Here is an 11694-nt window from a genome sequence, read left to right on the forward strand (position 1 = left end):
TGATGAGGCTGGACGCCTGAGTCCTCTAGAGGGGGACAGGAGACCTAGGTCCCAGTGGGGGTCCCTGTCTGAGGCTCAGTCTTTGAGGGGATGGGGGCGTTATTGCTGGAGCTCTTTTAGCTGCTCTGAGGGGGATTCCGTGTGAGGGGATTGGGGCTGGGGGGTTGTGGGGCAGGAAGCTGTCCCCAGGGGAGCCATCCAGGCCCATTCAAGGGTTGAGCACTTGTTTAGGGTTAGAGTTGCCCCCTCTGGGGACCAGGATTGTCCAGCCAAGGCCATTGTCCGGCCCCCTTCCCCCGTCCCTCCCAAGCCTCTTTGAACCTGAAGTCAGATATTTTTTTCTTCCCCCCTCCCTCCTGGTCTTTCCCCACCCAGGGCCTAGGGCCGGAGGCCTGGGCTGGGAGGTGGGGGAGGGAGAACAGTCAACTACGGACTAGATAATGTGGGTCTCTGAAGAGGGGCGCAAGGAACTTGATGTCCGTGACCCACAGTGGGGCACTCATGAGGGGGCGTCCGATTCTTCTGTCTGGACAAAGGTTGGGAGACTCAGGACCAGTCAGCCCAGAGCCTGGCCCCTAGAAGGGAAAGTAGGGGTTCCATCTCTGACTCTGGTAGGTGAGGGGGCTCTGAGGCCGGGAAAGCCAGGGATGGAATGGAAGCCTGTCTGGCAGTCTGCCCCTGGTGATGGGGTGGAACTTAGAAGGCTGGGCAGATAGATGGCTGCTGGGCATCGCAGCTTTGGGGTAACTGAATCTGGCCAGTAGTCTAAATGGGAACACCTAGGTTCCTGGATTGGGGGTGCAGGAGGACAACGGGGAGGGGGGCTGTTAAGGAATTGAGGGGTAGCCCCATCAGGACTTGACACAAAAACAATTAATGTTTGAGGAGCCGAGAGGGTGGCTGGGCTCGGGTGAGGGGATGGTGCCAGGGTGTTTGGAGAGGGGTCCAGCAGCCGGGCTCCTGAAGAACGGGCAGGAGGTGTGGAAGAGATCCCAGGCAGCTCTGGTGTGTGCGGAGCGTCGGGAGGGCCGGGCGGCCTGCTGGGAGTTGGGAGTGAAGGCCCGCATGGGGGATCTGCACCAAGAGCCTCGGGATCTGGGGCCTGGAGAGGCGCCCGGCTGGAGCTGCCTGGCTTTCGGCTTCCAGACACCACCGCCACCAGCCGGCAAACACTCTCCGCCTCAGTTTCTCCCACCCCCACCGTCCCCTCCCCCACCCATCCAGGGGGCGGGGCCAGAGGTCAAGGCTAGTGGGTGGGATTGGGGAGGGAGAGAGGTGTCGAGCAGTCCCTTGGAGAGCCCTCGTTTTCCTAGGCCCCCGGCTTGGGGCGCCTTCCTTCCCCATGGCGGGACACCTGGCTTCCGACTTCGCCTTCTCGCCCCCGCCGGGCGGTGGAGGCGATGGGCCGGGAGGGCCAGAGCCGGGCTGGGTTGATCCTCGGACCTGGATGAGCTTCCAAGGGCCTCCTGGTGGGCCAGGGATCGGGCCGGTGGTTGGGCCCGGCGCCGAGGTGTGGGGTCTTCCCGCGTGCCCCGCGCCCTATGACTTGTGCGGAGGGATGGCCTACTGTGCACCTCAGGTTGGAGTGGGGCTGGTGCCCCAAAGCAGCCTGGAGACCCCTCAGCCCGAGGGCGAGGCGGGAGCCGGGGTGGAGAGCAGCTCCGAGGGGGCCTCCCCGGAGCCCTGCGCCGCCCCCGCTGGCGCCGTGAAGGTGGACAAGGAGAAGCTGGAGCCGAACCCCGAGGAGGCGAGTGAGCTGCTGGGGGCGGGCGGCGGGGGGCGACCGCGCCGGCCGGGGGCGGCCACGCGAGGGGAGGCGGTCGCCTGCAGCTGCCCGGGTCGCCGACCCAGGAGGGGAGCGGGCGAGGGCGGCGCCCCGGGACGCGTGTGTGGCGACTGCAGGCCACCCTGAGCAGGGGCCAGGTGGGAACTAGGGGCTGGAATTTAGAGAGAACCGCAGGTGAGGGCAGGGCGGCCTGGGGCAGTCGGAAGTTGGCCTTGCTTCCCCCCTCGGCCCTTGTCAAGTAGGTCCTTCCATTTCCTAGGTCTGACCTGGGTCGGGTCACTCATTACCAGCCCAGCACCAGACCCAGCTTGGGGTTGGAGCCCCTTCTTCTACCCGGATCCCTTCTTGAAAATTTGAGCTTGATCAGATCCAGGATCTCCGCCTTAGGGTTGAGTGTGGCCTGAGGGTGAAAACAGTGCTTATCCCTGGGTTATTGTTCCTGAAAGTCTAGGGTGTGACTGGTTTCTGATAGAAGCTCCTGTTTGGGCTGCGTGGATGTGTGGAGTTTGGGTTTACCCTCCATCAAGTTTAGGGCTTGTCTTCTCTTGACCTCTGCCTTGGGCCCAGTGAGTCACCGTCAGGCAGAGTGCACACCCTGACACCCCCTTGTAGAGAGCTGGAAACACCAATTTCAGCCGTAATTGCATAAGTAGTGAACAGGGGGAGAAAAGGGGAAGAAGTCATCTCCAGGCCATTCCCCAAACGTAGGGTTTGCTGAGGGAATTGAAGACTTCCACATCCAGCCCTGCTGGGGACTATTAAGGATGTATCTTCTAGTCCGAGGAAGAGACAAGTGCAAGCAATTAGAGATCAAGTACTAAACCTTTAGACCTCTTCGAAGGAGGTGTGATTGGTTGCAGCTGACCGAGTAGCCCTAGACCCTTTGCTCGAGGCGACGGCTGAGCCTTGAATGATAATGGCTGCCAATTGTGGTCCATTTCCTAAATGCCTGGCTGTGGGCTCAGTTTCTACATCATTATCTCATTAACTGGCACAAAATCTCCTAGGGAGGTATTATTAGCCTATTTCACGGGTCTTAACTGCCAAATGGTAAAGCTAGGATTTGAACTGGGGTTTACCTTATTTCAAATCCCCAAAATATGATTTGGAAAAGCCGAGATGGGAACAGCTGACGTTTATAGGTTTGCGACATCGGTTGAGCAGAAGTTGGGAATGGAAGTTACCGTATTTGAGTTTGATGTGATTGACGACCCTTGAAATACTTCCCTTAGGTTTCCAGGACCGCACAGAGGCCTGGCTGCTCCTCTCCATCTTCTGGCCACTGGCCTTCATTGGAGAGCTTCAGGGCTCCATCCGTCAACCTCTGCTCTGTCTACCTTTCATCCACCTCTCATCCACCCTCAAGACTCAAATATCTTCTAGACATGACCACCGCATTTTCTGTCTTCTGTTGGGATGGCTCCCTGCACTGCCCCACCCTGTCCATCTCCCAGTAGCTTAAGGCCCAAACCAGTCATCCTCATTCCTTTCACATCCTTACATCCAATCCTTTGGACACGCTGCTATCTTTACCTTGGATATATATCCTGAATCAATCACTTAGAGCCATCCTGGTCCCAGCCACCATCATTATGCTGGGATTGCTGCAGTTGCCTCTTTAGTCTATGGTCAATACATCAACTGGAGTGAACACTTAAAAATGTGAGAGTCTGATCATTTCACTGCACAAAACCCTTCAGCGGCTTTCCATTTCTCTGAGTAAACCAGAGTTACGGCGGCAGCTCCAGGATCTGCTGTGCTCACCTCTGACCTCATCAGCTCCTCTTCTTCCCTTTCCTCAGCCCTCTCACCCTGCTCCGGCCATGCTAGCTTTGCTGCTGGCCTTGCTGCTGGCTTTGCTACTACCAGGGCCCACACAGCTCAGGGCCTTTCCACTTTGCTCCTTCCTTTTGCTCAAACATCACCTCTGACTGTCTTATTTAAAATTGTCACCTTCCCCATAACTCCCTACTCTGCTTTACTTTTTTCCATAGCACTTCTAACATACTGGATAATAATTATATCATCACAATGAAAGCCCCTTGGGGCTAGGTTTCTTTCTTTCTTTTTTTTTTTTTTAAATTAAAAAAATATTTATCTAACTATGTGGCTGCGCCGCCAGGTCTTAGTTGTGGCACGTGGAGTCTTTTAGTTGAGGCATGCAGGCTTTTAGTTGTGGCGTGTGGGATCTAGTTCCCTGACCAGGAATGGAACCCGGGCCCCCTGCACTGGGAGTGTGGAGTCTCAACAGTTGGACCACCAGGGAAGTCCCTGGGGCCAGGGTTTTTGGTCTACTTTGTGTAGCCACTGGTTTGCAGAAGGTGCTCAATAAATATGTTGCATTAGTCAATGAGGATGCTTTTATATTGCAAAAAGATACAGTTAAAAATAAGGGATAATCAGGTTTTTTAAAACTGAGCACTAACTATATACAAAGCATGTTATTCATACCTCGTATGATGACTGTTTTGTAGTGTGTTTGTGTTTGTGCATGTGCATGCCTTGTCATAGTTAGTGGGACCCTCAGAGTAAGCTGGAGAGAGTATATTTGGAAAGAGAACCAGAGACATGGTGCTCTGTATCTCTACACTCAAAACGTCCTCAAACTGAGGTAATACTAGAGTCAGAAAGCTTTTGTGAGTGTTAAAGAACTGAAGGGCAGGATCCCCCTTCATAACCTGATAGATGTTCTCATTGAGGCCGGGCTTTTCTTTCCATTATCGAATGATGTTCTGCATCTGATGGATGTGTCACTTTCTGGGGTAAATGACATTTGTATATAGTTTATTTCTACTTGTTAGGTGGGCAGCCCGGAAGCAGAGATACTCCCATAGACTATTCCTTGGGGCCCAAATGGAAGGGTGGGTGGGGTGGCTAACTGGTATGTTTATATTCTTACATGTCCTCTGCTTTTTAAAATGCAGTCCCAGGACATCAAAACTCTTCAGAAAGACCTCGAACAATTTGCCAAGGTGCTAAAGCAGAAGAGGATCACCCTGGGATATACCCAGGCCGATGTGGGGCTCACCCTGGGGGTTCTCTTTGGTGAGTCTCGCCTAGCATGTTCTGACCCACAGAACACAGGGACCACATCTCCCCTGGAAGGAACATCCCTGAATGTGGGCCTTTCCTCCCCACCAAGGGAGTGAGAGAAGGGTGTTTCCACCCTCTGTAGGGGTGAGGGTAGAGGGGAAAGAGATACCGTACTTGGGTGGGATCTTGGGGGGGCAGGGGGAGGGGGCGAGCCCTGGGTCTTGGGGTCGAAGGGCCCTGCCTGTGGCCTCACCTGGCTTCTTTCAACCCACCTCCCCAGGGAAGGTGTTCAGCCAAACGACCATCTGCCGTTTTGAGGCTTTGCAGCTCAGTTTCAAGAACATGTGTAAGCTGCGGCCCCTGCTGCAGAAGTGGGTGGAGGAAGCTGACAACAACGAGAATCTGCAGGAGGTGAGGGTGGGAGGGATGCATAGGGACCTGCCTGGTCTCAGCCCGATTTCCACGGCTCCCATCCGTGGCTGGCAGCTCTCCCTCTTGGAGGCAGTGGTCCTCAGTGGGATGGAATGCAATTCCAGTTCTGCTGGGAGAAGCTCCGGGGCCACTGGTCTAAACCCAACCTTCCAGGATCTTTCTTGTGGCCCTGGTGCCAGCCAGTGCTCCTGAGCAGCTGGCTCTCGAGTCACTGACCTCATGATGCTGTTGCTCAGCAGGTTCGAGGCTTGCCCCCCCACTTCCTTCCTTGTCATCTCCTCCCCACCTGCCCAGATATGCAAGGCAGAGACCCTCGTGCAGGCCCGGAAGAGAAAGCGGACGAGTATTGAGAACCGAGTGAGAGGCAACCTGGAGAGCATGTTCCTGCAGTGCCCAAAGCCCACCCTGCAGCAGATCAGTCACATCGCTCAGCAGCTCGGGCTTGAGAAGGATGTGAGTGCCCCTGTCCGCGTCCCTGTGTGCTCCATCTCCCCAGTCACACCTCCCAGAGCTTATGATCGAATGTCCCTCTCCCCTGTCTTCCACTCCCAGGTGGTCCGAGTGTGGTTCTGCAACCGTCGCCAGAAGGGCAAACGATCAAGCAGTGACTATTCGCAACGAGAGGATTTTGAGGCTGCTGGGTCTCCTTTCTCAGGGGGACCAGTACCCTTTCCTCTGGCGCCAGGGCCCCATTTTGGTACCCCAGGCTATGGGGGTCCTCATTTCACTACGCTGTACTCCTCAGTCCCATTTCCTGAGGGTGAGGCCTTTCCCTCGGTGTCTGTCACCACTCTGGGCTCCCCCATGCATTCAAACTGAGGTGTCTGCCCTTCCCAGGAATGGGGGCAGAGGTAGGGGGACAGCTAGGGAGAGAACCCTGGGGTTCGTACCAGGGCTTTGGGATTAAGTTCTTCATTCACTAAGAAAGGAATTGGGAACACAAAGGGTGTGTGGGGGCAGGGAGTTTGGGGGAACTGGTTGGAGGGAAGGTGAAGTTCAATGATGCTCTTGATTTTAATCCCCACATCACTCATCACTTTGTTCTTAAATAAAGAAGCCTGGGACCTAGCAGGTGGATACTTTTGTCTTTGGTTTATTCTCCTCTAGTTACTGAAGAGTGGATGGGAATAGTTAATAGTGGATATTAATAGCTCTCCCACCCAAATGACCCTGAGACCAAGGATGCCACTTAAACTGCCCAGAGTCACAATGTCAGAGGGAGATCGGGGATTGGATCCCAAGTTTATACATAGAGGGCTCTTATAGGTGTGAGCTAGTTCTTAGGAGCCTGTGACCTGGGGAAATTGGAGGTGAACACCTTATTTTTGCCCAAAGATGCAGTTATTACATATCCCATTCCCTATTAGGAGCTGGCTTTTTGCTTTTCCCCCACTCTACTCTGGAAGTCCTCAGTGGCTTTGTGCTAAGAAATCAGGTCTTTTAGGTACTCATTTCTTCTGCACATCACCCCAACCGGAAACTCTACTTTGTGCTCTCTTGATACCTGGGTCCATTTGGTTTCTTAAGGTTTTTGCCTACCCTGTCTGACTCACCAAAACTCCCACATTTTAGTCCTGCCTCTGCCACTTCCTAATTAGGGCCCTTGCTCTGGAGCCTTTCCTCAATGTGTAAGAAACTTGGGTTGGTAAGTCTAAGTAGAGGAGGAAGGGGATGGATATGCAGGTACAATAGGATAGGTCAAGATAGGGCTTTCCTAATAAGAGCTACAGAAATGCTACTTTGACAGTATCTTGGCGTACGACTCTCAGAAGAGAATCAGTGTAGCATACGTGGGTTACGTTGATACACTGGGCCAGGTCGCCATCTGCTGTAGCTGGTGTCTCAGGTTTTCTGTTCTTGGTAGTACTGGTGAACCTTGTAAAAGTTCTGCCACCCTCATGAACTTGACCAAATCCCAAGTACCTTATTTTAATGGCAGTGGATCTGTTGTTTGTTGTTGTTGTTTTATAAATATTTATTTTGGCTGCTCCAGGTCTTAGTTGCGGCACGTGGGATCTATTAGTTGTGGTGCATGTGGGCTCTTAGTTGCGGCATGCGGGATCTTTAGTTGCGGCATGTATGCGGGATCTAGTTCCCCAACCAGGGATCGAACCCGGGCCACCCTGCATTGGGAGCTCAGAGTCTTACCCACTGGACCACCAGGGAAGTCCCAGATCTGTTTTCTTTTAAACTAGAAACTAATTACCTGGATTCCTTTTTTCCTGTCTTCCCACCTCCAGCTTACCTCATACATTTGCACCTTTTCAGCGAGCAGGTTTGTATTTCTCTGCCTTGCCTGCTCATCTCCTCCCCTAAGAATCTGAATTAGTTTTCCAGACTTTACCACTCCATTCTCAAGAATTGGAAAGCAAGGAGTATCAGACCCACAAAAAGAGTAAGCACCTTGGAGTATATGAAGCTGCTCATTCTTTATTTGGAAATGGAAGCAAAGCTCTGAAAAGTCAGGTCACAATCATGGTGATCAGCGGCAGGACTGCCCACAATGTAAGGAAGTTTGGGGGCTGTGCCCTAGGTTTTCCCAGAGATGCCTCAGGCGATGCCATCAAGAACATTTAGAACTTGCTTGTTCAAGTCTGGGGCTTATAACTTCCCAGGCATGACCTCTGCAGTTGATGGGTTCTCTTGACCAGACATTCTAGTGTCCATGACAACAAGGACCTACAGCTTGTGACAAGTGGGAATTTCCAGCTCACTGGCAACTTCCTGGAGGCAGCAATATCTTTGGCAGGAAGCCATCTCTTCTGTTACCTTGGCCATGAGGGCCTGCTCCAGGCCTTGAATTGATAATCCATAGGAATGGACCCTTCCCCTGTAGTCATTCCCTCCTAGAGAGGCAAGGGAAGAAGAAGGCATCTCTTAGGACCCATTGGCACCCCAGTGGAGGTGCCAGCTCTGTCCTCTGGTGTTTTGGTGGTGGGCCTTAGGTCTGGATGCCTACACGACAGCCTGGGCACTGGAAGTCGGCCTCCCTGGCAGCCTGGATGCTGCAGCCAACACAGGCCACGTGGAACCAGATGTCACAACCATCACACTGAACCCAGGCTACTGTCTCTTCTTGGGGTAGGCAGCAACAAGGGGCTGCACAGTGCTCCCCGCCCCCAACTGCAGGGGGAGCCCTGGGGTTGCTCACTGGGTGTTTCCGAGGACGCCCACGTCGATTTCTGAAGAAAGTGATACAAAAACCAGGGTCACTGGAAACCTGCAGAAGCCTAGAACTTTCCCCTGGATAACTGCAGAGTGAACCTATATAGATTCACTAGACTAAAGGTGAATCTGGTTAGAAGAACTAACCCAGGTCTTGTCATTCCAACCTCTTCCATCTCCTATCCCCATCCCCAAGCAGAGAGCTACCTCCCAGCCTAGGGCTCTAAAAGAATCAAAAGACAGTGAAATAACGAGACAAAGTTCTCTCCACTTACCCACTGGGTGTCAGTGGGGTTTTCTCTACACGGAGTTTCTTCCTGGGCTCCATAAGGACTGGTGGGGGGCTCTTGGGAGCCTCTCTCTCATCATCCAGTTCTGCCAACACGCGGTGAGCTGATTTCCTCCGGTTTCTTGGGGGTGGGACAGAAGGGGTTGTCCCCACTTCCCCAGCTGGAGTGGGAACAGGCAGGCTCTGTGGCCTACCCCCACTCCGTGAGAAGGTGAGGGGCTGGGAGTGGAGCTTGCTGAGGCTGCCAATGGAGTTGAGGATCAGCGTGGCTTTGGGGGCAGGGGAGAGGGTGCTGAGGGGGCGCTGTGGAGCCCCCTGGGAGGGCAGCATGGGCTGGAAACCAACCCCGGTTCCCTCTTCTCCCCTAGACCGTGGGGTAGTAATGGCAGCAAAATCTTGAGGTTTGACTCGGACTTGCTGAAACAAGTAGAACTCTGAGGGGCTGGTTTCTGGGGGCCCTTCAGGGCCAAAGGTCAGAAGGTCACCATCACTCAACTCCAGTCTGTGACCCTTTGGGAGTCGGACATTATTGACCAAAGTCCCTGTTGATTGTGGGGCACCAGACAAATACAGAGAACGACAAAAACAAATGACAGGTCAGAAGTGGAGAAATCTGGTCCTGTCTGGTTTTCTGGGGAACATGAGGAAGAACACGACACCTGTCATCAAATTCTCACATTCTAAATCTCAGCAGGTGACATCGGATATGAAACTCCTTGTGAGTTGGGAATGAGTTTATTTTTCTTATGCCCTCCCCCAGGGCACATGGAGGGAATGAACTCCTTCCCTCAATTCACTGAGGTCCAATTCTCAGAGATGCCCACTTTCACTCAGTTCCAACTCAGTACTAATCAGCATAGCTCAGATTGTCTGGGTTCAAATCCAAGCTCCACCACTTACCAGCCATGTGACCCTGGACAAGTTAGCTTCTTTATGCCTCATTTTCCTTGTCTGTAAAATGGGGTGTTTGTGCTCACCTACATTTAATGCCCTTAAAATGTTCTTGTCTCATAATAGTAAGCACTAAATGAATGTTGGCCACTATATCCAATCCCCACAGCACTCCCCAAAAACAGACCTTACAAAGATTTACATTCTACCTAAGAGGAAACCAAGATCTAAAAAGGTGAAGTGACAGGCCTGAGTGATACTGCCAGGTCCCAGTAGCAGAACTGAGATGGGAACCCAGGCCTTCTGAGGCTGACTTAACTGCCTCCAAGACACATGTCCAGATAATTAAGACATAATTCAACATATAATTGCCCTAAGCCAAGGACAAGGTGCCTAAACAAATCTGGAAACTTAGTCAAGTCTGAGCTTGTCCCCCAGTGGCCCAGAACAACCCCACTGTGATACTGCAGGCCCTGGATCTACCTCCCAGCCCCTCTAAGAGCTAAACAGGGTCAGCCCCACAAAGATCTGACACTGCACATTTCTGGTGGGAAGACAGGTCTGGATGACAACCATCCATCCAACCTGATGGGGAGTTTGGGAGGCAGGCAGAGTGCCTGTGGAGACTCTTGGTCATTCCAGCCCAGAACTGCAACTGCCCAGGCATAAGGCTGCTCTGCTCACTCCTCACCTTGGCTGCTATGGTTCTCCAGGCTGACCCTCCAGTCGTCACCCCGGCGTTCAGCGTGCAGCTCCGCATGGACTCCAGAGATGAAGCCGGGCTCCTGCTGGGGCCGCAGGGCCACATCACAGAGGTCGGCCCTGCAGCCCAAGCGGTAGGTGCAGCCAGCCCCACTTGGGGGGTGGAAGGTGTAGAGATCGCCACCCTTGCCGCCCCCTATGCGCAGCAGCTGGAAGCAAGGCAGCATGGGCGGTGCCCCCTCCACACCACTTCTTCCACTTTAGGAATCCATCACCTTTCCCACTCCCTGGGCCATGCACATCTGGCCTAAGTTCACTTTCCGTCTGATGCAAACTTGAGCTGTCCTTTGTGCAATTTCAACTTGGAGCACACTCCCTGAGTAGGGCAAATTCAGAGCGCAAGGAGCCTAGGACGCGATGCAAAATTGGCTGTCAACAGCTTTGCAACTGAAAAATTGGGTGAAGGTCCCAGTGTAGTGCAAAAATGAAGGTGTCTTGTGGCACGAAGCTGAATCGAATCCTCAGGCTGCTAAGTATTCCAGGAGCCTTCAATCTGTGCAAGGCAACAATACATTAGGCAGCTTCTAGGGAAATTCGAACTGTAGGTGTGGGGGTGAGGGTAGGGGCTGCTTCTGTGTGATATTAACTTGTCACCTCAGTGTAATTTGGAGAAGAGAAGCTTCTTCCTGTAAAACCTGCTGATCCAAATAGAGTAACCCTCCTGCTAGCCCACGCCTCACTCTTCTGGCCAATCCCTCACTCATAACTAGTTGGCTTGAACCCCAGTGGGAAGTGTATCCACTGTCACCCCTCAAAAGGCAGTGCAAACGGGTCTCTAACGTCCTCCAGCAAAGTGGATCTAAACCCTTGCTTACCGACTTCTCCGGGTGGGATAAAAACAGAAGAAAGGGCTCCCGGGATGATGCAAGGCAAACCCAGCCTTTTCCCTTCCCGCCCCAGCCCAGGTTCGTATCTACCGCGCGGTGCAGTCTCGGAATGGTCCCCTCTCCAGGCAGTGCCAGCTCGGCCAGGGTTGGTGCTCCTGCGGCTGTTTGACAGCGAGGAAACCCGGGCCAGGAGGGGCGCGGCCTCCGCGCGCGGGCAGCGCCGACCCCGCCTTCGGAATTCCCGGGTCCGAACCTCCCGCCGAGCGAGCCCGCCCCCCGTGCCGTTTCTGATTGGCCATTTCGTTTGCCCTCCTCCTTTCCATTGGGCGACGAGCTGGGAGGGTCCCCGATCTCCCGCCTTCCGCTTTTTCTGATTAGTTCACAAGTTTTCCCGGGTTCCCGGAGTTGGGCGGAGCTGCCAGGGCGCGGAGGTGCCCCCAACGCCTTAATTGGGCCAGGCTTTAGACACTACTGCGCCTGCGTGCACCTCTTCTCCTCCTTCCGGGGTG

At 53.7% G+C, this 11694-nt stretch overlaps 2 protein-coding genes across 6 annotated transcripts; one reads left to right on the forward strand and one right to left on the reverse strand.

Annotated features, from left to right (window-relative positions):
• Window positions 1-1093: 1093 nt before the first annotated feature.
• POU5F1 (POU class 5 homeobox 1) lies at window positions 1094-6070 on the forward strand (the record flags this gene model as incomplete). Its single annotated transcript, XM_081245956.1, is given in 6 exon segments — window positions 1094-1746; window positions 1748-1751; window positions 4711-4831; window positions 5100-5230; window positions 5546-5704; window positions 5804-6070. Coding segments are annotated over 6 exon segments (1086 nt in total). The 5' UTR covers window positions 1094-1342.
• A 1593-nt stretch (window positions 6071-7663) lies between these two features.
• On the reverse strand, window positions 7664-11406 carry TCF19 (transcription factor 19). Of its 5 annotated transcripts, XM_081245953.1 has the most exons (5): window positions 11276-11406; window positions 10288-10851; window positions 8692-9247; window positions 8403-8433; window positions 7664-8097 (listed from the first exon to the last, which is right to left on the reverse strand). In XM_081245953.1, exons 2-5 carry the CDS (start codon window positions 10523-10525, stop codon window positions 8017-8019), a joined length of 906 nt encoding a protein of 301 aa, XP_081102079.1. In that variant the 5' UTR covers window positions 10526-10851; window positions 11276-11406; the 3' UTR covers window positions 7664-8016. The 5 variants fall into 5 exon arrangements, with proteins under 5 accessions (XP_081102079.1, XP_081102080.1, XP_081102081.1 ...); XM_081245954.1 differs by lacking the exon at window positions 8403-8433 and having other exon boundaries at window positions 8004-8097; XM_081245955.1 differs by having other exon boundaries at window positions 8009-8433; window positions 8692-8866.
• Between the last annotated feature and the right edge of the window lie 288 nt (window positions 11407-11694).

This window comes from Mesoplodon bidens (genome assembly GCF_964165515.1).
Source record: "Mesoplodon bidens genome assembly, chromosome: 10".
NCBI lineage: Eukaryota > Metazoa > Chordata > Mammalia > Artiodactyla > Ziphiidae > Mesoplodon > Mesoplodon bidens.